The following is a 27179-nucleotide window of genomic DNA, read 5'->3' as shown; positions in this document are numbered from 1 at the left end:
GAAAGGTCTTAGAGAATATAAAGTGGAGGAGACGAGGATGGGGGTGGGGGCCTTGTTTCCGAGATGGGTCCTTGTCTTTCCCATCAAATTCGTGGCGACAGGCTGGGTCCTGGCCCAGGATTTAGCTCTAAACACCCTGCACCTCCTCATCACCTCTCCCCTGCTGGCCCCAGCACTGCTGCAGGCAGCTCTTGGAGCTGAGGATAAGACTCCGGGGGCAGAGTTGAGTTTGCCTGTGGGGTGAGGGAAGGAGTGATGAAGGTTTACGTGTTTGTTCTAAGTCTTTGGGCCACAGCAGATTTCTAGGCTTATGGCCAGAATTCTGTCCCAACACCCTTCTGCTAGTGCTTTTCTCCTGTGTTTAGATTTTCTCATACCTTGCTTTCCCCACGAGCCAAGGGATCTTCACTTCGTGTACACAGCTGCCCCATTCCCTCCTTGACCTTGGCCTAGCCTGCATCCACAGTGAGAAACTAGAAGTCTCACCCTCAAGCTGACCCTGCAGAGATCACAGCTAGAAAATTCAGGAAGACCCACTCCCTCCCTGCTGGGGCCAGAGCCCATTCTGCTTCCCACCACCCAGGCCCCCGTGGACACTTCTCTGCCTGGGATTGCACTGTCTCTAAGCAAGATCTCTGGGTTCTTCCAGCCCAAACTGCTTTCCAACCCTCACCAAAAGGGCAGACAACACCACCCTCATCCATCCTGCCCCTCCTCCGTAATGTACACGTTGACTGGCGGGCGGGGCACTTGCTGGGACTACATCCCTTCCCACTGGCATTGTTAGCCATCTAATCGCTGCTAAGACAGGCAGATGGGAAGAATGTGGGATTTGGCACCAGGAGATGTGGGTTCCAGTCATAACTCTGCTTTAACTGTGGGACCCTGGAAAAATACCCTCCTCCCTCCAAGATTTGGTTTTCTCACCAATAAAATGAAAGCTATGATCCCCTCTATCTCTTAGGCTTGTTTCAAGGTTCAAATTGAGATCATGTGACTAGAAGGGATTTTATCAGAGGAGAGAGAAGGTAATACAGGCAGGAGGTAAACAAATTCAAACTTTACAGAAGGTTATTTAATAAAAATAAAGTCTGCTCCTGAGAGCTCCCCAGATCACAGGTTCCCTAAGACAACCACTATGACCAGGAACATTCCGTGCAAAAGCATATAAGTACATGTCCTCCACGCACTGTTCTGTACCATACATATTTTGGAGATGGCCTTGTATCAGCACACAAGGAGCTGCATCCTTTTAACAGCTGCCTAGCATTCCATTCTATGAATGTACCCGAACAAATTTAGCTAGTTCCCACCCTACAGATGGACGCTTGGATTGTTGCCAGTCTTTTGCTATGGCAGACAGGGTTGGAGTGAATATTGTTAAACATACATTTTGTGTATGTGTATGAGAATATCTTGGGATGAAGTCCTTGAAGTGACGTTGCTGGGTCTAAAAGGTGCATGCAGGTTTGATAAAATGCTTATTTGGCTGTGTCGCGTCTTAGTTGAGGCATAGTTGTGGCTCACAGGCTTGAGAGTGTGGGCTCAGTAGTTGGAGAGCGCAGGCTTAGTTACCTGTGACACGTGGGATCTTAGTTCCCTGACCAGGCATAGAACCCAGGTCCCCTGCGTTGGAAGGCGGATTCTTAACCTCTGGACCAGAAGGGAAGTTCCAGTATCTTTTAGTTTTAATTTGCATTTATTACGAGTGAGCTTAGTAAGCCACAGTAGGTATTTCAGGAAGGAGGGGTGGTGGGTTCAGGACAGCTGGGGCACTGCCACCCTCCCTGTAGAGCTCCTGTCCACCTCACAGGTGCCCTCTGTCCCTTCCCAAGGCTCATCACCCTTCCCAACGGGGTCCTCCAGATCCTGGATGTACAGGAAGGCGATGCAGGCTCCTACCGCTGTGTGGCCACCAACTCAGCACAACAGCGCTTCAGCCAGGAGGCCCTACTCCGCGTGGCCCACAGAGGTAAGGGGGCTGGCCGGGTGGGGCAATCAGCCATCTTGGAGCTGGGAGGGACCTCAAGTCGTCCAAGACCTGCCTTCAAATAGGTGACAGATGAGGCCATGAAGCCCAAAGAAGGCAGTGCCACCCAAGTCAGAGATAGCACTCAGGGCAGGAACCCAAGACTTCTTTCTGGTCCAGGGTTCCCTTCCTGCTGAGACTGTTTCCATGGGTGGATGGAGTGTCCAGGGCTGGGGACAGGTGCAGGGAGATGAGGTGTCTATGGAGAGGGTAGGTGCCCGTCCCTGCCCTGGGGGAGCCGCCCCCTGCTGCTTGCTGTGGATCTGGCTCCTAATGGTCTGGGACTGTTCTTTCCATTTCTCTGAAAACCTCCCGTCCCAGAGTGACGCGGTAGAAAGGACACAGGCTTTGGGGTCAGAATGACCTGGTTTGAATCCTGGCTTCTCTACTAACCATCTGTGTGACCCTGGGCTCCTTATCAAATGTCCAGCCCAGGGAGGTGGTGAGAATCGCCGAGATAGGAATGGGAAGTGCCTGGTGCCTGGCAGGTGTTCAATAGATCTCACTTCAGGCCCCCTGCAAAGGCCTCTATCTTGCCTTCCTTTGCCAAGGCAGCTCCCCTCGACTCCAACCCCTCCGCTCATCTCTCCATCCCGCTCTCATCCCATCCACTTTCACTCCCACCCTACTTCCGGGGGCTTAGCTGATGAGCGGAGTTTGGTTTGCTGCCCATTCAGTGCCCGGGGTCTCTGCCTCCACCTGTTGGACAAACCAGGTATTTACCATGCTGACCCAGGGACCCAGGGTCATGCTGAGAACTTGGCAGGGAACGGGTGCTCCGGGCGCCACCAAGCTGGCAGAAACTCGAGCTCATCCCCTGCCTTCCCCACATGGGAGCTGAGGCACTCCAGGGAAGGGACTTGCCAGAACTAGAAACTCCAACTGTTGACTTCAAGTCCAGACTGCAAGTCTACTCTTGACTCTGCTGGTTCTCTGCCTTGAGGGGGGGTTCCATCCAGTAGGAAGAATGGGGGCGCTGTGTCGGAGGCCCGGTTTTTCCTCTCTGGCTCCCAGAGAAAGACCTCTGAGTTCCAGTCCCAGCTCTGTTGAAGTACGCAGCTGCTTTCCCATCTGTCCGATGGAACCCTGGCTGCCCCACCTGTCTCACCAAGTGACTGTGAGCATCAGGTAAAGGGCTGAATGTGAAGACGCCTGATGGTAAGGCTCCCTCTCTCCAGGGTCCCTGGCATCCGCTGGGGGGCAGGACGTGGTCATCGTGGCAGCCCCGGAGAACACCACCGTCGTGTCTGGCCAGAGTGTGGTGATGGAGTGTGTGGCCTCGGCTGACCCCACCCCTTTTGTGTCCTGGGTTCGACAGGGTAAGTGGAGGGAGAGGACTTGAGGGCATGGGAGAGGGAGGGGGTGGCGTTGCACACACCCCCAAGTCAGGGATCTATAAGCGTGACCACAGTATGGTCACCAACCTTTGGTGTGGCAGGAACTAACTTCTGTCCCAGGGTGGAGTGTGGGTAGAGGAGCCTGGACCAAATGAATCAATCTGTCTAGCAAGTTTCTTTTATGAAGCCCACTCAGTCTGCCACTCACAAATCACTCTTGAGACCTTTCTTGGGGGTGGCCGCTGGGCTTTGTTCTCCACTTTCTATGTTTCCAGTCCTTAAAACAGTGAGTGTGGGGCCAGTGAGTCAGGTAGCACTTGGACGCTCTGCTGGTCTAACTACATAGCCCCTCCTGGTCCACCCAGTCTGCTTCTGCCTTTGTGTGCCCGGCTTCATGCTGGGCACAGTGAGTGAAAGACCCAGGTGAAAGAGATGGGGCCCTGCCCTCTGATCTCACAGTCTGTGTAAGGGAGACATATCCGTGAGGAGACTTGGTGGTATCAGGCAGCAAGTGATGAGTGCCAAGCGGGCTGCATTACAGAAGATGCTGTAGGGTAATGAGAGCGCCGGGCCAACGTGACCTTGTAGCCTACTAAGCGTGAAACCCAGTTTCCTGCCAGAGCCTCCTAGAGCTGTTCGAAGAGGTTAAGGGCCAGGGCTGTTATTCCTGGTGGGCAGATGAGGAAACTAAAGCTCAGAAAGGCAGGTGGAAAGCCAGGACCCAAACTTTAGAGCCTGTTCCTTTTCTGGTACACCACCCCCTACAGCTCTGTATGGAAGAAAAGCAAGGATTACTTGTTTCCATTTGTCAATAAGAAGTGTCTTGTCCCAAGTCAATGGCAGAAGTAAGTCTTAAATCCAGCTCTCTTTACACCTCTTCCCTGGTTCAGTCCATGACCCCACACTCCCTTTTGTAAGTTTGTATCTCACATTCAAGACTAGATAATGATGAATACATAGAATTTAAAGAAAAATAATAACCCAAGATGACTGCGTACCCCCACCGAGCTGATGAGAAAGAACAGTGCTGGTTATCTGTGCCTCCCTGACCTACCTGACCTCACTGGACTCGTGACACCTGCCTAGTTAGGGGAACCTTAGGCCAGCAGGACCCTCATAGTATTATTGGGGTAAGCCTGTGATGTCGCCTACTTCCATCATCAGTGCTTCTCAAATCCTGACCAGGCATCAGGATGACCCAGGGAGCTTCTTCAAATTGCAGACTCCTTCCCTTCACGCCTGAAAGATCATGACCCCGGATTCTTAATGTTTAACAAGTTCCTAAGGTCCTTCTACCGAAAGTGTGGTCTTTACCTACCTCCTGGGCGAAGTTAGAAATGCAGAATCTAGGGTGCCTGACGCCTCTGCATCTTAACCAGGTCTCTTGCGATTCTGTGATTTGTTTGCACAGTGGGGATTTGAGAATTGCTGTCCTAGAGGGTCCAGACACTGTGGTTCTGGGGTCTCACTTGAAACTCTGCTAATAGCAAACTTAGAAGACAGAGACTGGCTTCACTCCTGTCCCTGGGTGCTGTTCCTTTTCCAGGAATTTACTCCACTAAGTCTGGAGAAGGAAATAGCAACCCACTCCAGTATTGGTGCCTGGAGAATCCCATGGACAGAGGAGCCTGTTGGGTTACAGTCCATGGGATCGCAAAGAGTCGGACACGGCTAAGCGAGTAACACAACACAACAACAACTCCACTAAGTCAGGGGAAGGGCATGGCTTTTTTGTTTTGTGTTGTTTTCTTCTGATGGCAAAAGTTGTACATATTCATTGTAGAAAACTAAGGAAAACCAGAAACAGTAAACATCCCACCACTCAGAGACTAAATTGCTAACATATGAATGTGTTTTCTTCCAGAGTTTTTTCTATGCACATGTATATTTCCCCCCCTCAAATAAAAGCATGCTGTATTTACAGTTCCAAGTCTTGTTTTTATTCAACCGTATATCATAAGCATCTCCCCATCTTTATTTTTTATTTATTTTTGGCCACACCATGCTGATTGTGGGATCTTAGTTCCCTGACCAGGGATTGAACCCGTATCTCCTGCAGTGGAAGTTCAGAGTCCTAACTACTGGACTGCCAGGGGAATTCCCTCTCCATCTTTAAAGCTTTTTCAAAAAATAATTTTAATAACTGATAGTCCATCATTTGAGTATAGCCATGATTTAATTTTTGAAGTCCTTCCCAGTTGTCCACTGTTACAGTTAACGCTGAGGTGATCAGCATTGTTAACAGCTCCCCACCACAGGGTGCCCACAAGTGGAATCCTGGCTTCAAGGTCAAGCTGGAGCCCCTGTATAGCCCTATCCGCATTTACCCTTGCTCAGGCATTGCAACATACTGTCTTTAAAAACTTTCCCACTTTAATAGGTGAAAATGAACATCTGTGTTTTGACATGCATTTCTTTGGTTTTGTGAAGTAGAATAGTTTTTTTGTTTCCTGGCGGTTTGCATTTCAGCTCCTGACTGTAAGGCAAGGGCTTTCAAAATGATTGTCACTTCACATCAAAATAAGTCTCCCGTATTTAGGTCTCTGGTTATGGTGCAGACCTTTCCAGCCATTTCTTCATCGTAGCCCTGGGCTGAGGTCATATGGCAGGAGTGTGTCCTTGAGAGAAATGAATTTAACAGTAATGGTAATGGTTGTAACTGAGTCGTGTTCAGAGCACCTATTAATGTGCCTGCATTGTGTGGGCCAGCCTCACAGACCTTATTGGTTCCACCCTCAGAACAGCCCTTCCTGCGAGGGACTATCTCCCCATTTTACAGAGAGAGACCCTAGGGCTCAGAGGGGATCATTGGTCTAGCAAGTGGAGGAACTGAGATCCCAACCAGAGACTGTTAGGTTCTCTTAACCCTGGTGGAGATGGCGCGCCCACTCGAGGTCGGAGGTCCGGAGAGTGGATGGAGGGGCAGCGGTCAGCTACCCGCTCCAGCACTCTCCCTCCTCCCGCAGACGGGAAGCCCATCTCCACCGATGTCATCGTCCTGGGCCGCACCAACCTACTCATCACCAGCGCGCAGCCCCGCCACTCTGGCGTCTACGTCTGCAGAGCTAACAAGCCCCGCAGGCGGGACTTCGCCACCGCAGCCGCCGAGCTCCGCGTGCTGGGTGAGGAGGGGCGGAGGGTGAGATGGGTCAAAGGACCGGGGAGCAGGTGTAGGGGGAGACTGCTTTGGGGCGGATTAGCGGGGGCTGAGCGCAGGAGGAATAGGAAGTGGGAAAACGGACAGGTGGGCGCGCCACGGTGGAGAATGAAAAGGGAAGATAAGGTTGAGGGGGGCGGGGCCCCAGCACCTGGGGAGGAGTCCTTCGTGAGGGGGTGGGGTGCCTTGGAGGGGACAGACTAGGTAATTAGAGGAAACAAGTGTGGGAGGAGATTGGAGGATGGAGTTGAGGAAGAGGAGAGGGGTGATAAAGGGCATTGCTTGGGTTATTGGAGAGGTGGTCTGGGTGGGACCCGGGTAATGTGGGGAAGGATGAGAGTGAGGTTACTGGGGGGTACATCTGATAGGTGTGGGGTCCTGGGAGGTAGGGGAGACGGAATAAGTGCGGGAGAAGGGTTAGATCCTGGAGAAGCCAGGGTATTTGGGGAGGCCGAGGAAGCCTGGAGAGAATGGTTAGTGTAGGGCCGGGATAGAAGGAGGAAGAGAACTAGAGCTGCGCTGCTGAGGGTATTTTGGGGGGACGGGTGAATCGGGGAGAGGTGAGAATGAGTGAGGGGCTGCGGGAGTCCCTTGGGTATTTGGAGGCCGGGGCAGGCCTCTAGCGGCGGGAGGCACAGTCAGCGTTCCCCTCCGGTCCCCCAGCCGCTCCAGTCATCTCGCAGGCGCCGGAGGCGCTGTCGCGGACGCGGGCCAGCACCGCGCGCTTCGTGTGCCGCGCGTCCGGCGAGCCGCGGCCGTGGCTGCGCTGGCTGCACGACGGGGCGCCGCTGAGGCCCAACGGGCGCGTCAAGGTGCAGGGCGGCGGCGGCAGCCTGGTCATCACCCAGATCCGCCTGCAGGACGCCGGCTACTACCAGTGCGTGGCCGAGAACGGCGCGGGAACGGCGTGCGCCGCTGCGCCGCTGGCGGTCGTGGTGCGCGAGGGGCTCCCCAGCGCCCCCACGCGGGTCACCGCCACGCCGCTGAGCAGCTCCGCCGTGCTGGTGGCCTGGGAGCGGCCCGAGCTCCACAGCGAGCAGATCATTGGCTTCTCCCTCCACTACCAGAAGGCACGGGGTGCGTCTGCCCGGCGCTAAGACACCCCAGCAAAGACCTACTGCAGGGGGTGCCTACGGGGGTGGGTGGGGGGAAGGGACGCGGCACAGGGTGGATGATTGAAGGGTTGCCTTTGGGGATAGGATGGGATGGGGTGAGAGACCTGTGTGTAGATATGGGTTAGCGCATTTCCCCTTCAGCCACAGTTTAAAAGGGCAGCGAGAGGATGCCGCTCCCAGGGAAAATGCCTTGGCATTCCTGGAGCCAGCTTGTTAATTGCAGCAGGAGTCACTTCAGTTACACGCTAGAAAAGACTTCTAACCAGTGGGAGGAACTAATACAGTGGGACTAGATGTCAGAGGAGTTTATAGTCTCAGATTATCTGGAATGATTTAGCTAGAAAGAGGCTATTCCAGGGACTGGACAACATGAAGGATTCCCTAGACAGCTTTGAGCAGGGAAGCCTCTGGCGGTGGCCCTGTGACAGACACTTTGTCCCTAACCCACTCAGGCGTGGACAATGTGGAATACCAGTTTGCGGTGAACAATGACACCACTGAGCTACAGGTTCGCGACCTGGAACCCAACACAGACTACGAGTTCTACGTGGTGGCCTACTCGCAGCTGGGGGCCAGCCGCACCTCCTCCCCGGCTCTGGTCCACACGCTGGATGATGGTAGGGCCTCTGCACCTGCCGTGGGCACCTTGGGCCCCAGGGAATTCCCTGGAGATGGTAGCTTAGTTTCTCTTAACTCCTGTACGCCAAGGTGCTTTTACTTGCCTTGTGCCATCTTTTGTGCCCTGTAAAGGAGTGGGCAAGGGTTCATCTCCCTAATTTGCAGTTGGAGAAACTGAGGCCCAGAAAGTGAGTGACTTGCCCAAGGTCAATAGTGTAGCTGGGACTTGAGCCCAGGTTTCATGACTGCCTGTAATCAGGTGGCTCCTTCTCCGCTGCACCCAGGTACCATCCAGTCAGACAGGAGCCAGTGACAGTCCGCTGGATGTAGAAGATTGTGCTGGGGGAATGTCCTGGGAAGGCTGTCCCATCCTCTCCAGCTTGGGGCTCCCCTGAGAGGCTCCCTTTCCTCCCTCAGATCCTGGTCCTGGGCCTACTTCTGACTTGCTGTGTGACCTGGGCAAGTCTCTGACCGCTCCTGGGCCTCACCTTCCACGTCGGTGGAGCCGAGCTCACGTTGATGTTCTTCTGTCTCAGTCCCCAGTGCAGCGCCCCAGCTCTCCCTGTCCAGCCCCAACCCCTCGGACATCAGGGTGGCGTGGCTGCCCCTGCCTCCCAGCCTGAGCAATGGGCAGGTGGTGAAGTACAAGATAGAGTACGGTTTGGGAAAGGAAGGTGAGTGGGGGCAGGAATCAGTGAGGTGAGGGTTCCATCAGAGCGGCTGGTGGAGTAGGGCAAGGTGAACCTAGAAAAGGGGAAGGTGGGCTGGGGGTTGGGAGGGCAGGAGTGGAAGGGAAGGCTCAACTAGAGGGCTCGCTTGAGACAGGGGTAGGGCTGGGGGCTAGCCCCACCTTCTGTACAGCTGCGGCGCGTAGTCCGACAGTCCCTACTTCAGGCTCCTTGTCTGTGAAGTGAGGCAGGTGACCTAGGTAATCCTGGGGTCCCTTCCAGCTCAGAAGGGGTAGGGAGGTGCAGGGTTTGCTTGTGGGATTGAGGGAAATGAGGCATGGATGGGATGTTAGGACAGATGTCAAGAATCTCGGGGAGGAGGAATGAAATTGATGAAGACATAGGAGAAGGCGACTGGCTGGGGGCCAGGGGGCCAGGGCGAGAAGGCAGGGAAGGGTGAGGAAGGGGGCGTGGGCGGTCGACAGGGCTCTGGAAGAGGCGGTGCTTGGTGGCTTCACAGTCAGCCCCTCGGGCCCATGCCCTGGTGTGTGTGGGCCGGCTCCTGGGGCAGTGGGGAGCGTGTGCCCTGATTCTCCCCACTGTGAGCCCAGGCTCATGGCTGGCATCAGCCAGGGTCAGAGGCCTGGGCATTCACTGAAGCGTGGAGTCCATCCAGGCACTGAGGGGTCACGGCCTGAGGTGGAAGAGTCAGTGTAGGGGGGGTTTAGGAGTTCTTAAGGGGGCCACCAAGAGCCAGTGTCTTCTGTCCCAGCAGATCAGATTTTCTTCACCGAGGTGCCGGGGAATGAGACACAGTTTACGCTGAACTCACTTCAGCCCAGCAAGGTGTATCGAGTGCGGATTTCAGCTGGCACAGGGGCTGGCTACGGGGCCCCCTCCCAGTGGATGCAGCACAGGACGCCCAGTGTGCACAACCAGAGCCATGGTACGGGGCCAGAGGGGACAGGTGGGGTGATGTGAGTGACTGTGTGGGTGTTTGGGAGCCCTTGGAACCCAGACCGAACCACTCCCTCCATGAGAGATCTACCACGGCTGCCCCTGCTCAATGGGTGAAGAGACGAAGGGCTGGTGTTTGCAGACACCCCTGGGCTCATGTATCCCTTCCATCTGCTGTGTGACCTTGGACAGACCATTCACAACTCTAAGACTTCACTTACTACTGCCAGGTGTATCATGAAGATTAATTAATGTAAACAAAGGTTTGATAAAATCCCATGGGTGGAGGAGCCTGGTGGGCTGCAGTCCATGGGGGTGCTAAGAGTCGGACATGACTGAGCGACTTCACTTTCACTTTTCACTTTCATGCATTGGAGAAGGAAATGGCAATCCACTCCAATGTTCTTGCCTGGAGAATCCCAGGGACGGGAGCCTCGTAGGCTGCCATCTATGGGGTCACACAGAGTCAGACACGACTGAAGCGACTTAGCAGCAGCAGCAGCAAGTAGTAGCAAACAGGGGCCTTCCCTAGCAGTCCAGTGGTTAAGAAGCCATGCTTCCACAGCAGGAAGCACAGGTTTGATCCCTGGCTGGGGAACTAAGATTCCCATGTGCCGCACAGCACAGCTGGGAAAAAATAAATAAATAATAGCTGCTTCTGTGATTATGACTGTTGTGGGTTTTGTTGAGAGGCCCAATAGTAGAGTGGTTCAGTTCAGTTCAGTTGCTCAGTCGTGTCCGACTCTTTGCAACCCCATGAATCGCAGCACACCAAGCCTCCCATGAGGACAAAGCCTGGCACACATACAATCTGTGTCATCTTGGGCAAGTTACTGGACTTCTCTGAGCCTCAGTTTCCTTATCTGTAAAACAGGGACACTAGTAGGTTTGTTATTTTGTAGGGTTGTGAGAATAAAGTTAAAATACATGCTATGAAGTGCTTAGGACAGCATCAGACACACAGTGAGCCAACCCACTCTCAGGCTCCAAGGAGGTCTCCCCACTCCGGTGGCTCCATCCCTCCTTCCTGGCTTCAGCAACCCCTCTGATCCCCTTGCCTGCTGGTGCCCATGCCTTCATGCCTTCAGAAGATTTACAGAGCCCTCCTCTAAGTCAGGTATTGTCAGCCCTGCCCCAGAAATGCTCTTGGCCAACCTCTTTGCAAACCCCCGGGAAACGTCCCTGCGTTCCCAGCACTCTGGGCTTATGGAATAGTGAGTTCTCCTCTAGACCCAGCCTGGGCCTGACCCTTAGGCTGGTGGCTGAGTGGTGAGATATATGGGGAGAACTCTGGCAAGGGCCTCACTCAACGCTGTCTTCCTGCTTTCTGCTTCCTCATGCTCCTTCCTGCCTCCCTTCCCCGGCCTCCCCTTCTTCCTTCTCTTTGATTCTCTTCTCCTCCTCCCTTCCGGCTCCTCTGCCCCCAGTCCCTTTTGCGCCCACAGAGCTGAAGGTACGGGCAAGGATGGAGTCCCTGGTCGTGTCCTGGCAGCCACCCCCGCACCCCGCCCAGATCTCTGGCTACAAACTGTACTGGCGAGAGGTGGGAGCGGAGGAGGAGGAGACGGATGGTGAGAGCCCTCCAGGGGGCCGTGGGGACCAGGCTTGGGATGTGGGGCCTGTCCGGCTCAAGAAGAAAGTGAAGCAGTATGAACTGACCCAGCTAGGTGAGGAGGGCCGCCCGGGGGGTGGGGGGGATTGACACAGGTCCAGCGGGGGGCTGGGCAAGCTGGGCTGGTGGTTGGAGATGGAATCTCTCAGGGGACACAAGAGTGACCCCCCTCCATGGCCTTCCCCAGTCCCTGGCCGGCTGTACGAGGTGAAGCTCGTGGCGTTCAACAAACACGAGGATGGCTATGCGGCAGTGTGGAAGGGCAAAACAGAGAAGGCCCCCACCCCAGGTGAGGAGGCTGGGGAAGCGGAGCGCGAGGGCTCGGTCAGCAGGGCTGCGCCTTGCCTCCTTTCCCTCTCCTCCGGGCCGGCCCTCGTGGGCAGGCCATCTAGAAGTTTCAGCCACCTGCAAACCTATTCTACTGGCTCATTTAGATCACAGAGAGAAGCTCCCGCTTTTGCCTTATAGGCCCGTGTTTTCATTATCCTTGAGCAGTGCTAATTTGGAAGGTTTGGACATAGAGAAACCCAGTGGTTCATCAGTGACTTCTGGCCCAAGTTTGACCTTTAAACAATTTTTAAGATGACCCACCTTCATCACACTATCTCTGAGATTATTCCTCTGCTCTAGGCAGGGAGGGTATCCCTATGTGGCCCACCAGGAAACTGAGGCTCAGAGTTGGTTCAGGTTACTGTAACAAAACACCATAGACTGAGTAGCTTACACAGCCAACATTTACTTCTCACTGTTTTGGAGGCTGGGAAATCCAAGATCAAGGCTTTAGCTGAGTCAGTGTCTGGTGAAGACCCGATTCCCGATTCATAGACCATAGGCCATCTTCTCGCTGTGTCCTCACAGGGCAGAAAGAGGTCTAGAGAGTTCCCTAGGGTCTCTTTTATAAGGACACTGTTATGGACAAAAAATCTGTGTCCCCCAGAATCCATATGTTGAAATCCTACCCTCCAGTGTGATGTATTAGGAGGTAATTAGGATTAGATTAGTTCATACTGCTTCACTTTCTTCTTGAGCCGGACGGGCCCCACATCCCAAGCCTGGGGGGGTTTGTACCCTTTTAAGAGTCACACAAGAGCTTGCTTCCCTTTTCTGCCCTGAAGATACAATGAAAAGTTGGTAGTCTATAACCCAGTAGAGGGCCTTCACCAAAGCTTGATCTCAGACTCTGAAATTGTGAAAAATAAATTTCTGTTGTTTACCACCCAGTCTGTGGTTGTTACAGTGGCCCAAACAGGCAGGACTCCACCATATGTTCAAGTTTCAACATAGGAACTTTGCGGGGGGACACAGACATTCATTCCATGACACTTCTATATACTTTACAAATATTAACTAATTTAATCCTCATAACAACCCTATGAAATGTAGGTACTATTATTAGCCTCACTGACGGAATAGAGAATGGAAACACAGAGAGGTTAATTAACTTCTCCATAGTCACACAGCCAGTACATGGCAGAATTGGAATTTGAACCAGGACAGCCTGGCTCCAGAATCTATGCTCATAATTATCGTGACTTGCTGTCTCTCTCTCTTACATACTAGTGTTCCATAGTCTGCTCCCTGTATGCCCTTGGCCAAAATCACTTAAATCCTTGGCGGCCTCAGTTTCCTTATCTGTGAAGTGGAAATAAAGCATTATTCCCAACTCACAGGATCACAAGTGAAGGGTAAAAGAAAGTGCCTTGGGAACTGCAAACCACAGTACATATTACCAGATGAGTATCTTCCCTCCCTTCCCACACTCTATAATTTTCACCCTCCAGACCTGCCCATCCAGAGGGGGCCACCCTTGCCCCCTGCCCACGTCCATGCGGAATCAAACAGCTCTACCTCCATTTGGCTTCGGTGGAAAAAGCCAGACTTCACCACAGTCAAGATTGTCAACTACACTGTGCGCTTCAGCCCATGGGGGCTCAGGAATGCCTCCCTGGTCACCTATTACACCAGGTGGGAAGAGGGACTGTGAAGGGGCGGAGTGGAAGGGAAGGAGGCAGCAGGTAACGATGAAGAGAGGGGCCTGAGGGTTCAGGGACATTTCATGACTCATGTGTTAAACTGGGGGCACGTTGAGAGTCTGATGACCTGATGGTGACAGATGGGAAAGGAGAGCCCATCCAGTCCTGTCCCCTCACCGGAGGGCTCAACCCTGGGAGACGTCATGCAGGACAGACCTATTTCTTCAGTCTCAGGTGATGGGGAAGAGACAGCCCAGCTGCTGTCCTGAGAGGCCCCCCATTGGATGGGGAGGCAGAGACCTCTTGGTCTCTGTTGGTTTGGCAGACAAAACAAAGCATAAAAAGGAATAGATACATATTAATACAATTGCAGCTGAAGGAAAAGTTATGCATCTTTTCCTTTAAGTCAAGGAGAAGATGCATCAGATAGGATTCTTTGGGTGGAGAATGATGTGGATTAACCCAGGAATATTTCTTGAAAGAGGGGGCCTGGCTTGGGGATTGGACTTGGAATCATATATATACATCCATCCATCCACATCTCTCTGCAGGTCTCTGGATGGTGTTAGTGGCCCTGGTGTCAGGGAGCAGGTTCCCTGCCCGAGGCAGGGGTTGCAGCTGGGTTGGGGAGGAGACTTGAAGGGGCCCGAGAGTCCTAGTTGCATTTCTTACCTCGGCAGCTCTGGAGAAGACATCCTCATTGGCGGCCTGAAGCCGTTCACCAAATACGAGTTTGCGGTACAGTCTCATGGTGTGGACATGGACGGGCCTTTTGGCTCCGTGGTAGAGCGCTCCACCCTGCCTGACCGTGAGTGGCCCCTCAGCCCCTTGACCACAGGTCCATCTTTCACCGAACTCCTTGCCCCAGCAGCCCTCTTCTGAAATGCCCCTCAGAGCCCCAAAAGTTCCAGTCACTTGCTTTGCATTTATGCTGGCAGTCCAGTGCTGGTCTTAACCATTTACTCACGGACATGATCACATGAGATTTAGAGGAGTGGTTTCTTTTAAGAGGCTGTGCCGAGACCTCACTGAGCTGTGAGGAGGGCCAGCTCTGGAGGCAGGCATCCTGGACTCTGCATTTGGGTCCCCAGCCTGCCCCTGACACACAGGGAGACCTAGGCAGACCCCTTCCCCAGCAGGGTTCTGTGTCCTCATCTGTAAAAAGGGAAGTTGGGACCATGAGCTCTGCAAGTCTGTGACTCTGGAACCCTCTGGAAACGCATCTGGAGACAAGTGGCTCTTTGTCCTCACAGCAACCTCTTAGGTTCTGCTGACACAGTTCCCCTTTCTACCAGCAGACCTTTGTTCCTAATCTGAGATAAGAAGACGTATGTAGGGTAGGGTGGAGAGGCCATCCACCCTCATGAATGCACTTTTTAAAAAAATGCTTACAAATTGTTTCTCACACACCCATGACCTCAGCTCAAGTGGTGTTGTTAGTCGCTCAGCCATGTCCAACTCTTTGTTCCTCACGGACCGAGGAGCCTGGCCATGGAATTCTCCAGGCAAGAATATTGCAATGAGTTGCCATTCCTTCTCCAAGGGATCCTCCCGATCCAGAGATCGGGCCCGGATCTCCTGCACTGCAGGCAGTTTCTTTACTGCCTGAGCCACCAGGGAAGCCCAAGAGCTCCACTTACCATGGTCTTGCACGTGGAATGGAGGGAGGCTCAGTGTTTTCTCAGGGGAGACCATGACACGGAATCCCCAGCTCAATTGACCTGATTACAGAGAGGGGAATATTTTCTCCTTTCACAGATGGAGAGACTAGAGCCTGAGAAGTGGGGAGTCACCCAGGGCCATTGAGGGTTCTGACAGCCCATGGTGCTGTGGCTTTTTTAAGCCTCACAGCCCTGGGTCCCCATCTCACCCTCTGTTGGGCCTTGAAAACCTGAGCCCCCAAATTTCTGTTGTTTCCCAACTCACTAGTCACCTTTTGTCCCTCTTTTCTCCCCTCCCTTCCTCATTTACTCCTGCCCCACTCCCGCGCCCCCATCAGCTTCTCTGAAAACAAAACACAAAGCCTTTCAAGGTGGTACTTCACACATGAGGATTCCTGTGACTCTAAGGTCCTGGGCCCAGGCAGGCGTACACGGAGGCTATACAGGACGTCAAACAATTTTACTTGAAGATTTGCGGTGGTGAGGGGAGTTAGGAACTTTAAATAATAAATCATTTAAAACATTACTTAGATATTAAATGTTACCACAGAAGAGATGAGTTTAAATGAAATGTGAGCCTTCCAAAAACTTTTGAGCTCTGCCCCCAGGTCCCCTGAGGACCAGACACCATCTTCAGCCCTTGAAAGTATTTGAGTGTGGACATTTGAAGAGCTCTGCTCCAAAGAGTGGAAAAGAGTTTCTAAGAGGGGCAGAATGGTGGCAAAGACCCCTCCCTAACTGTTTTCCAGAAATTCCCCAGTGAGAGACCCGACCTCATTTTGCTTCGTGGTTTGTGGTTTGTTCCAGTAAAGGCGGAAGCAAGGAGGCCATGCCTTCATGCCCTGGCTCCCAGCTGTGCCCATGGCTGGGGCTCTCAGTGACCCTGCCTCTCCCATCTCCTCCCCTGACACCCAGGGCCCTCGACACCCCCATCTGACCTGCGCCTGAGCCCCCTGACACCTTCCACCGTCCGGCTGCACTGGTGCCCCCCGACAGAGCCCAACGGGGAGATTGTGGAGTATCTGATTCTCTACAGCAACAACCACACCCAGCCCGAGCACCAGTGGACCCTGCTCACCACAGAGGGTGAGTGCCCGCACCCCAGGACCTCTGGGGTTTCCCCCCACCCCTTTCCAGCCTCCCCAGTGGCTGGGTTAGTACTGAGATGGCCACGGAGGTTTGTTCTAGGAGGAGCAGGCAGAAGCTGCTACCTGGGTGGGAGCAGCAGGTCTTCCCAGGGCCACTTCCCAGCCCAGCCCTGCAGGCCACCCCTACCCGGGTCACCAACCCTGCTCTCCCTGGCTCCCCCGCCCCCCAGGAAACATCTTCAGTGCTGAGGTCCACGGCCTCGAGAGCGACACTAGGTACTTCTTCAAGATGGGTGCACGCACAGAGGTGGGGCCTGGGCCCTTCTCTGGCCTGCAGGATGTGATTACTCTCCAGGAGAAGCTCTCAGGTAAGAGGTGGAAAGGGAGGAAGGGGTGGGCTCCATCCTGGGGCAGCCCAAGCTCTCCAAAGGTCCCCAGAGCTGACTTCTAATCTTGAAGTCATGTCCTCCAAGGGCTTGCGTTCAGGCACATGTTGTTGGACAGCTGCCCTCTCTATTTGGTGTGAAAGTGTTAGTTGCTCAGTCACATCTGACTTTTTGTGACGTCATGGACTGTAGGCTCCTCTGTCCATGGAATCCTCCAGGCAAGAGTACTGGAGTGGCTAGCCATTCCCTTCTCCAGGGGATCTTCTCGACCCAGGGATCGAACCCAGTACTTCTGCATTGCAGGCAGATTCTTTACCATCTGAGCCACCAGGAAAGCCAGGTGTGGAGAGGACACATTTGAAGGGGAAATGGGTGCGGTTCAGTGGTAATTCAGTCGAAAGGTCAGATTTGTGGGAAACTGGCTTGGTTTCTTTGGGAGCTTACTTTCACTGGAGAACTGGCTTGAAGAGGTGATGAGCTTTATACAGTGGAGGTCTTAGGCCATGAGACTGTCTACACAGTAATTTGCAGGGCTCAGTGTGAAAGGAAAATGTGGGACCCCTTATTAAAAAATGAAGAAGACAGACTTCCCTGTCAGTCTAGTGGTTAAGATTCGACACTCCCGCTGGAGGGGGCATGGGTTCAATCCCTGGTCAGCGAACTGAGATCCCAAATGCTGCACAGCAGCCACAGAAGAAAAAAATACCCTGTGTGCCACAACTAAGACCTAGCATAGCCAAGGAAATACATTAAAAAGAAAAATGAGCAAGAATTTCAGGGTGGTGACAGCAGAGCATTAAGCCAGGCGCAGAGCCCTTCTAAGCATGGGCCACGTGCCACTGCACGTGTTACACACCTGCGAAACCAGCCCTGTTAGGCAGGCAAGAGGCATGTTTCACTGAAAGGCCGGGTTGATGGGGAGGAGCTCCAGCTTCCGGATGTCCAATGGGGCTGACAGTTGGAGAGAGAGGTAGTGGTGGTCCCTGTGAGTCTGTGGGGCCCTCGGATCCTTGCATCAGAGATTTCACATGTCCAAAGGAAGAGACTCAGGCCAGTGGCCTCCAGAGGAAGCCCCAGGATGTCCTGGTCTATGAACCTCGGGTTTTCTCCTGTCCCTGATCTGTTCTATTCCCTCCCTCTCCCCTGCCAGACTCTTTGGATGTGCACTCAGTCACGGGCATCATCGTGGGCGTCTGCCTGGGCCTCCTCTGCCTCCTGGCCTGCATGTGTGCTGGCCTGCGCCGCAGCCCCCACAGGTAGGTAGAAGGACCAGTCTGACCACAGAGAGGAGCAACTTCCTCTGCAGAGAAGAGAGAGCAGGGAAAGTGGCTGTGACTTGCTCTAGCCCCTCCTGGGGGCCCCATTAAAGTTGTCTGGGATGAATGGGTTGGGGTGAGGTCCTCGTGAGAATGGGAAGCGGAATGGGTTTAGGGAAGCCCCCAGCGTATCCCCTCAGTAAGGGCTGGCGTAGCATAGTTGCCTCTCTCCTGCTTCCTTGGTGGTGGTTGTTCAGTCACTCAGTCGTGTCTAACTCTTTTCGACCTCATGGACTTCCTTGGTAGCTGCTAGCGTCTTGCAAAGAGGGCCCCCAAATCTCCAGATGCCTAGAGCCTAGGGAGGAAGGACCTCAGTACAGTGTCACAGCTGTTGTGAACAGTCACAGAATTTCTTATCCATTGCACAGACGGTGAAATTAAGTCTCAAAGATGGGTAGGAACCTGCCCAGGGACATAGGCTGGACTAATCCCAATCCCACCCCTGCCCCTCTCTTTGACCACACTGTCTGTTTCCCATCTTCCCTTCCAGAGAAGCCCTCCCTGGGCTGTCCTCCTCGGCCACTGCTGGGAACCCTGCACTGTACTCCAGAGCCCGCCTGGCACCCCCCAGCCCCCCAGCTGTCCATGAACTGGAGTCCCTTGTGCACCCTCGTCCCCAGGACTGGTCCCCACCGCCCACGGACATCGAGGACAGGGCTGAAGTGCACAGCCTTATGGGTGGTGGTGCTTCAGCCGGCCGGGGTCACTCCAAGAGAAAGGTGAGCCTGAAGCCGGGGAGGCCGAGCCCCACACTGCGGTTCATTCCCAAATAGGACACTAGGGGGCGTGAGAGCACGCTGTGTGACCCTGTGAGAGGCCCGCTCCCCCCTCCCCTCCCTGGACCAGCTGCAGAAGAAAAAGCTCTCCCTCCTCTTTGAAAGGTTTGGCAAGGCAGGGAAGCAGATGGGCCTCCGTCTCTGGCAGAATAGGTCAGCCTGGTTCTCAGGAAGGAGGGGAGAGCCCCCGAGGGGCTGTTGGCGGGTGACTCAAGGTGGCCAGAACACGCCTCATCCTGGGAGCTGGGGAGAGCTCTAAGACCCAGTTCTCCCCAGCGTGGGGGAAGGAGGCTGGTCAGGTAGGCTGTGGCCAGGTAGGACCAGGATCCAGATGAGGTGCATCCACACAGGCCGGGTCCTGTCCATCCTGGCAGTGGCGGCTCATCCTGCATTCTCTGATCAGCCAGCGCGAACTCCTGAGTGCTTTCTCACCCTCTCCCTGCCTCTGTGTGGTGAAGGAGACCTTGCCTGGCTCAGAAACTCCTGGGCTGTTCTGCAGGAGCATCGTTCTATCCTCAAATTCACCCCCAGACTCTCAGCTCATTCTGTGCCTGTCCCCACTGCCTTGGGGAGGGAAGTAGAAAGGGGGCCAAGAGTCTGTGGAGGGGGCTCCAGCCGTTTCCTGCGTATATCCCCATCAAGCCTTCAGCTCCTGCTTCTTTCTCTGTGCAGATCTCCTGGGCTCAGCCCGGTGGGCCCAGCTGGGCAGGTTCCTGGGCAGGCTGTGAGCTGCCCCAGGCAGGCCCCATGCCCTCTCTGACCCGGGCCCTGCTGCCCCCTGCTGGAACTGGGCAGACACTGCTGCTGCAGGCTCTGGTGTACGAGGCCATAAAGGTCAGTGTCCTGGAAAGAAAGAGGGAGGGAAGGAGAGAAGCGTCCCATGCTTGGTAAGAGCAAGTAATGAATCTTCTGGAGACCCCTGGTGGTAACGTCCCTGGGGGTAAAAGTCGAGCCTGGAGACCCCTGGAGCCTCTAAAGGTGAGTGGGTGGAGGGCAGGCCAGTGTTTGGGAAGACAGTCCCTCCTCGAGCTAGGCATAAGTGGGCCACTGCAGAATTCCCATGAATCTGAGCGTGCACCAATCTGACTGCATTCAGCCCTTCTTCGTGTTCACAGAGCCCTGCCCATATCTGGTATTTCTGAAATTCTGTGACAAGGGCAAATCTTAGTGTTTCCCTGCCTTCCCATGGATCTGATCATCATCTGGAGGACAGTCACTGTTCTTCCCTTACCAACTCCCGCATGATATATAAAGGGCTCTAGGCTGGAGGTCAGCCTCTCTCCACCCCGAGAAGGACAGTCATTCTTCTGATGGTCACGCTCAGTGATGGTTTTTGTGTTCTCTGCTCTGACCAGGGCAACGGGAGGAAGAAGCCTCCCCCAGCCTGCAGGAACCAGGTGGAGGCCGAAGTCATCGTCCACTCGGACTTTAGTGCATCCATTGGGACCCCTGACCTCCACCTCCAAGACCTGGAACCTGAAGATTCCCTGCCTTCAGAGGCTCCTGACCTCACCTCGAGTGTTGTGGATCTTGGTCAAGGGGAAGACTGGCTGGACCAGGAGCCAGGCGGGTGTGAGCAAGCAGCCCCTGGGCCAGACAGACTTACTTGCCTGCCAGAGGCAGCCAGCGATGCTTGCCCCTACTCGGACCTCCAGTCCAATGAGGCTCTGGAGGAGGCCCCTGGGAACAACGGCCAGCCAAAGGCCCCCTGCCCTCCAGGAGCCAGCCCAAGCCTGCCCAAAGCCCCAGTCCCGTCCTCCTCTACTTAGCTCCCCTAGAGGGCACCGTTTGGGACAGGCTGGTTTGGATCACGCGACATGATGCGTGTGGCTACACGTGTACGCGTCTCTGCCTGCAAGTCATCAAGCCACTTGGAGCCTCCTGGGGTGCTTTGGCTCGGGGAGAGGAAGGATTGGATTATTCGCTCCCCCTATACTCTGTGACACATGTGGTTTGTGAGACATGTGACGCACAGTTACATGTGATATGCACATGTGTGAAGCACATGTGTGTGTGCTGGTTGGTGAGCTGGGAAGCTCTGGGCCAGGCAGTGGTCACTGTGGCCTAATTGATCCTCCAGGTCAGGACACTGCCCCAGAGTGGTCTGTCCCCAGCCCTGCGGGCCCCTACTCTGTCACCCAGCCTTTTATTACACACTCTGAGAGTGTCTCCAATGCCTTGTCTGACAAAGACAGCCCCGGCCCACTTTCCGGTTGGGCTGGGCTGAGTGCAAGTAGGCTCTGAATGCCTGACACTTTAGTCGCGTCACCTCCCATCTGCCGTGTGTCCTGTGTCCAAACTGAGAGGGTGACTCCAGCTCCCCTCAGAGCGAGTCTGCACCTAATTTTGTAATTGGGGAAGTGCCTGGTTTTGAAAATCTGCTTTCTCTTGCTCTCCCTTTTCTCCTCCCCCTCGCTCCTCTAGGGTCTTGTTTCCCTGTGCCCCTGTTCTCCCAAGCTTAGGGCCCTTCCCTTCCGTCCCAGGACTCTCCTCTCTGTGGCTTCTGTCTGTCTCCGCTATCTCTCTCTCGCCTCTCCCACACTGTGTCACGTGGCTCTCCTGCCTGGGTTCAGTCTCAGCACCCTTCCCTCACAACGCGACTACCTCATGTCTGTCTGGGGCCGTGATGGGACTCCTGTGTCCGCCGTCCACTTCAGCCATCATCCTCCTGCCCCTGCTTCTCTGTGCCTCTGTAGACCCCATCCCCAGGCAGACTGCACACCCCCAGTGTGGGTTGGGAGAAGACCTTTCAGCTTCCCTTGCTTCTTTCTCCCTGGGATTGAGACTGGAGGGTTCTCCTTAGAGAGGATGAATGCAAGTCATCCTTGGGGGTTTTGAGACACAGAAGGGGGAACACGACCCAGAGGCTTGGGATACAATTATTCCCTCCCTTCCATGCAGTAAGTCTGGTTTGCTGGACAGAGGCATTTGAGGCACCTTGCTTCCCAGCTGGAGCTTGAAAGGGAGAAGGGGGTGGGAATTAGGGGCTGGGCAGCCCCTTCGCCTCCCACTCTCTGCACCTTGTCCAGGAACTGACAGGATGGGGCTGGGAGGAATCATCCTCTAGGGTGCTGGAAGTAGGGTCTTCACACAGGACAAGGGTGATGGGCTCATCTCATTTTGCTCTTTCTTTAAATTCAATCCTGAAGTCATTTTCTGTTGACGCCCCCCCACACAGGGACAAGCCTGACTTGTTTCATTTATTTGATTTTGCACCTCAGCCTCTCATAGGAGCATTTAGTACTTGGTCTCTTCTCCCTGAATTCATCTTTTTTCACTGAGCAGCAAGCACATCAAGGGTTAACTCTGGCTTCTGAGCCAAATTAGAAATAACCAGTCTATCTTTCCTTTTTTTTTAATGGTGAAATGTCTCTCAGTGGAGTTGCAGCTTCCTCAGACCCTTTCAGCATCTGTGTTTATTACACTCGGGTGTCACTCAGGTTTGACATCCGCACCTACATTTCCTCCTCCTCCCCCTTCAGGCAGCCTATGATAACACTAAAGATTATTAATGCTGGTTTTGTATCTCGTTAAGGACAGAACTGTCATTTGTACTATTTCTGTAGCATTCGGCATTGCTGTGGCTAACACTACTGTACATGTTTCATCACTGCTCTGAAGGTCAAAAGCCTCATTTTATTTGGCTGGTTTGATTTTTTCTTTTTTTTTTCCTAAAGGGGGAAAAAAAAAAAAACCTGTCCTGAATTAAATAGCTGTTTTAACAGTAGGCTCTTAGCATTACACCACATAGTCATTTTTCATGTTCTTGTTTAACAGGCACTGAGGTTCTGGTTTAAATTAAATAGCTGCAAATGAGACAATTTATAACCCATTAGGTTGGGTGGAAAATTGTTTCTCAAAAGCAAATAAGTAATAAATCTGGTATCTGCCTATAACTCACAGTTGATAAGAACATGGCCATTACTCACTAGCATTATATATGATTTGGGCTCTGGGTAATTTGGAAGTGTTAGGTTTGTGTCTTTGTAGCAGTATTTTTATTAGAAAAGAGTCCATTGGCCTTTTACAGGGTATTAATCCTTTTGTCACCTACCATGGATGCCTTATGGTTTTTGAGTCTCATTTAAAAACCTTTTATTGATGCATGACAAGTATAATCGGTACCTGCTCATTTATTTGTCTGTAGTTTTGCTGTATTATTTAATTATTTTCCAGCATTTTTTTCTCCTTACAATTATGATATTCTTTAGTGTTAAGCCAATGCATTGATCATATATCTGTCCCTGTAATGAATTAATAAACTATTTTCCAAAAATGTTCTTGTTTTTGGAACCAAGTGACTAGAATTTCCTCAGCCTTTCTGCCCTAGAGAATGTATTTCTTACCAGGATAGGAAATGTTGAGTTTTGAGCAGAAGAGCAGGTAGTTATAAGAAAGAACTGGACTTTCTCTAAGGAAGAGGGAACCTTTGTACACTGTTGATGGGAATTTAAATTGGTGCAGTCACTGTGGCAAACAGTATGGAAGTTTCTCAAAAAACTAAAAATGGAACCACCATATGACCCAGCATTTCCACTCCTGGGTATGTAACAAAACAAAAACATTAATTTGAGAAGATATGTGCATGTCAATGTTCACAGCAGCATTATTTACAATTGCCAAGATATGGAAGCGTCCTAAATGTTCATCAACAGATGAGTGGAGAAAGACAGTGTGGTTAAGCAATGGAATACTGCTGCTGCTGCTGCTAAGTCGCTCAGTCGTGTCCGACTCTTAGCGACCCCATGGACTGCAGCCCACCAGGCTCCCCCGTCCCTGGGATTCTCCAGGCAAGAACACTGGAGTGGGTGCCATCGCCTTCTCCGATGGAATACTACTCAGCCATAAAAGAGAATGAAGTTTTGCCACTTGCAACAACATGGATGGACTTGGAGGGTATCAAAGTGAAATAAGTTAAAGACAAATACTCTATTACTTATATGTGGAATCTAAAAAATACAACAAACTAGTGAATATAACAAAAAAGAAACAGACTCAGAGAGATAGAAAACAGACTAGTGGTTACCGTGGGGAGAGGGGAAGGAGCAAGATAGGGGTAGGTCCATACTATTATAAAATAAGCTCCACGGATATGTTGTGAAACACAGGGAACAGAGCCAGAATTTTATAACTATAAATGGAGTATAACCTTTAAAATTATGAATCACTGTATTCTACACTTGTAACATATAATATTGTACATCAACTATATTTCAATAAAGTAAAAAAATAGGTTACTCAGACTCCTAGGATAGGAACCCCCCCCCCCACCTCAAAAAACGAACTGAACCATGTCCCTCCCCCAACAGGCACTTAGAAAAAACACCTGAACTTAGGAAAGATGCTTTCTTTGATGGCATTCTTTTAGGCTCTTCAAGGATCTCTTTTCATCTGGACACACTTTTTTTTTAACTTTGTTGAACCCAAGGGAGGAGTGAACCACCAAACTCCAGAGATTGGGTTCGACAAATCTTCTTTGTATAAACCTGGCTTCCAAAATTGCCCGTGACGCCCGTTCACACATATGGGTGCAGTGCCTATGAGCTCAGAGACCCATACATGCACTCTCACCTTCACAGTCATGCTGGTGTCCATTAACTCAAACCTAGGCACAATAGTCATACACCAGACTCCACGCTTACACCCCACACACATCTCAGGATTACAGTTGGCAACTGCTCTGCTAGGATCTTTATAGTGCCTGGACCATGGGTGTTTTTCTACTGCTGGGAACCAAGAACCAGAGGCCTTCCTGCCCAGGACCACCCCCAAAGTGACTGGTGAGCCAGCCCTGAGTTAATTGACACATTGTAGGGGGAGATACTGCACATTTTGCATGCAGGAGAATAGCCATTATTTGCATATCATTCTCAGACCAAGTGTTGTGATAAAGAAGAATTAAACACTTGTCAAAATGAATTTAAAATGACAGCAACTCAGGACACCAATTTGACCTCTCCTGAGTGTAGGACAAGCCAAGAAGGGGTTGTTGAGAATTCAAACCCTGCAGGAGAGATTTCCAGGCCTTTCCGCCCAGGGAAGGCCCCCACCTCTCCCTTTCCTATGGCCAATAGAGGTTCATCCTTCCTGCCCTTCCTTGTAAGGAAATTGGCTTGGGACTTCGGTGTGTTCCCTGACCCTGAATTTCTCCATTGGCTCCTACTGCTTGCTCATATGTCTCAAGTCCTGTTCATCTTCCAATTGCTACTACAGAGTCCCTGGGCTGCACGAACCCAGGGACTAGTAAACTTACCTGATTTCTGGGGGCCCTTTACCTATCTGCGTCAGAGTTAGTTTTATATATGTTAACACTCCTGCTCTGCAATTCACAGTTGGTATCAAAAGAGAGATGTAATTACTCCTCTGCCTGACCAATTCAATGCCAATAGCTAAGTAAGGCAGAGACTACTCTCTTTAAACCTCTTGCTCCTCGAACTTGGAAGATGCTCAGTAATTTTGATGGACTAGCACATCATGCTGAACTCAACAGAAGATCATTTAATAGCGAGTGGCCAAGACTGATGATCTCTGCAGGCCAGTGTGGGGCTGTATCTCCTAAGAGGCATGCCTATCTACCATAACAATCCTTACCTGAGACTGATGTCTCCTTTTACGTTCTCTGACATGAAACACTGAGTCTTTGTGGCATAGAAGCGTTATTGGGAATTTTAACTTTCAGGGTGCTATTCCAGTTACAGGTCATTTGTCATGACCTGTATCCTTTCCGTTTCCTTGAGAGTGAGCAGGGGAGACGGGATATCTTTATCTTTCAGTTGAACTCTGAGAGTGCCCGCCTGGGTCTGCTGAACTACACCGCAGGGAGAAGTGGGGTCAGAATCCGGCCTACTTTAGCGTTCTCATTGTCCTGTTAGGTCGTCTCTCTCAGGGCCCTGGACCAAGCCGCCTTCCCACTCTTTATCCTTCCTGTCCACCCAAGCGCCAGAACTCTTCGGTCTAAAGAGGCCAACCTTGCAGCTAAACGTCCTAACCTTTGGGTGGAAGAACCAGAAACCCATGGAAAACCGAATCTTTGACAACTTTGTGCAGCTTTTAGGGAATTATCTCGACAATACAGACTTGGACACGGTGCAGAAGGGCGCAGCAGAAAGAGTGGGTAGGAGAGAATCCGGCAGCTTTGCGTGTTTCTCCGCAACCCGGTCCTACTCCGCAGACCACTGGGTTTCCACTCCCCTAGCCCCCCAAGTTCGGAGCTGGCCCGCGGGGAGGGGTCCGGGGCTTCAGCTCTGGATGGCGCCCGCCGCTCCGGCCCCAGTTCAAAGCGCAGGGGGCGCGTCCGCCGCGCAGCCGGGAATGTCCGGCCGCTTAAAGCGCTCGCCGGCTCTTTTGTTCCCCAGACCCGGCCTCCGGGGAGAAGGGGCTGGGGGAGGGGACCGGGAGGGGAAGGAAGAGGGGCGGCGGGAGGAGGGCGGGGCGGGTGGTGAGAGTGCGGAGCGCGCACCCCGAGCGAGGCTGACAGATCGCCCGGGTGGGTGCAAGATGGCGCAAGCGGCCGCGCTCGCCCTGCGCCCCCGGCGCTCCTAGGCAGGCATGTGGCCCCAGCCCCCAGCCGCCCGGGCTCGGCCCCGGCCGGAGCCCCGGCCCCGGCCCCGGCGCCGACCCCGCGGGACACTGTGAGCCGCGAGAGGCCCCAGAGCCGCGCGTCGCCGATCCGAGCGGACCGCGAGCCCCATGGCTGCCTCGCGCGCCGCGCCCCCGCGCCGCCGGCCCCGGCTCCTGCTGCCGCTGCTGCCGTTGCTACTGTTGCCTGCGCCAAGCGACGGTGAGCTAGGGCGCCCGCGGTGCGGCTGCTGGGGCCCGAGCCCCGGGAAGGGCGAGAAGGGAGTAAGCGGGCGCGAGGGGCGGACCTGGGGAGAGCGGCGCGGACCTGCCGGCGGACCGCGGGCTGGAGGGACTTGCCCAAGGGGAGACGAGCGGGACGGGGCGGAGGCGGGGAAGAGGGCACTGAGGCCCGGCTGCGGGGAACGCGGAGCCAGGCGATGCTGAGCATGGACCCCCCAGAAGAGAGACTCGCATTCAGTCCGCTGCGGCTCCAAGACTCAGTAGTGTCCGAGCCCGGACCAAGCGGCCAGGAGCGCGGCAAAGCAGGAGATCGGCGGGCAGGCTGGAGTTGGGGAGAGGGGGAGACGAGCCTTGGGAGACTGCAGGGCTGAGTCCGGTCCGAGGGGCGAGTTGGGGAGCGCGGAGCCCGAGGGTGGGCACAGAGTGGCCCGCGGTGGCCGAGGTTAGGAGACCGCCGACCCCGGGGGCGGAGTCCGGGACTGAGCGGGCTGCGACGGGTGAAGAGATCGCGTCTTGGATTTGGAGAGGGACTAGGACGCGGAGTGCGAGGGAGAGATCGAGGAAGAGGGAGGTCCCCGGCTGGCCGTGCGTGGGGAGGGGGAGACACCCTGCGAGCTGAGGAAAGGAAAGAGAAGCCGACCGAGGGCGAGAGCGCGGCGGGGATGCCCACGTGCCCGCCCTACCCC

At 53.6% G+C, this 27179-nt stretch overlaps 2 protein-coding genes across 2 annotated transcripts in view; both read left to right on the top strand.

Moving 5' to 3' along the window:
* IGDCC4 (immunoglobulin superfamily DCC subclass member 4) overlaps positions 1-22969 on the top strand; it is a 39334-nt gene extending 16365 nt beyond the window's left edge. Inside the window, exons 4-20 of the mRNA XM_027552996.1 lie at positions 1836-1972; positions 3208-3348; positions 6333-6488; positions 7187-7600; positions 8091-8255; positions 8793-8930; positions 9700-9870; positions 11309-11548; positions 11681-11782; positions 13275-13458; positions 14147-14274; positions 16043-16213; positions 16446-16583; positions 17752-17857; positions 18408-18636; positions 19366-19527; positions 20049-22969. Coding sequence (XP_027408797.1) covers positions 1836-1972; positions 3208-3348; positions 6333-6488; positions 7187-7600; positions 8091-8255; positions 8793-8930; positions 9700-9870; positions 11309-11548; positions 11681-11782; positions 13275-13458; positions 14147-14274; positions 16043-16213; positions 16446-16583; positions 17752-17857; positions 18408-18636; positions 19366-19527; positions 20049-20462 — 3196 coding nt within the window. The 3' untranslated portion in view covers positions 20463-22969. The remainder of the gene's footprint in view (positions 1-1835; positions 1973-3207; positions 3349-6332; positions 6489-7186; positions 7601-8090; positions 8256-8792; positions 8931-9699; positions 9871-11308; positions 11549-11680; positions 11783-13274; positions 13459-14146; positions 14275-16042; positions 16214-16445; positions 16584-17751; positions 17858-18407; positions 18637-19365; positions 19528-20048) is intronic.
* A 3354-nt stretch (positions 22970-26323) lies between these two features.
* The window catches only part of IGDCC3 (immunoglobulin superfamily DCC subclass member 3), a 42071-nt gene continuing 41215 nt past the window's right edge, over positions 26324-27179 (top strand). The window contains exon 1 of the mRNA XM_027552995.1: positions 26324-26473. Within this exon, the coding sequence (XP_027408796.1) occupies positions 26383-26473 (91 nt within the window). The 5' untranslated portion in view covers positions 26324-26382. The remainder of the gene's footprint in view (positions 26474-27179) is intronic.

The sequence above is a fragment of the Bos indicus x Bos taurus genome, chromosome 10 (genome assembly GCF_003369695.1).
Source record: "Bos indicus x Bos taurus breed Angus x Brahman F1 hybrid chromosome 10, Bos_hybrid_MaternalHap_v2.0, whole genome shotgun sequence".
Lineage (NCBI taxonomy): Eukaryota > Metazoa > Chordata > Mammalia > Artiodactyla > Bovidae > Bos > Bos indicus x Bos taurus.
This window is presented reverse-complemented; position numbering and strand designations above follow the sequence as displayed.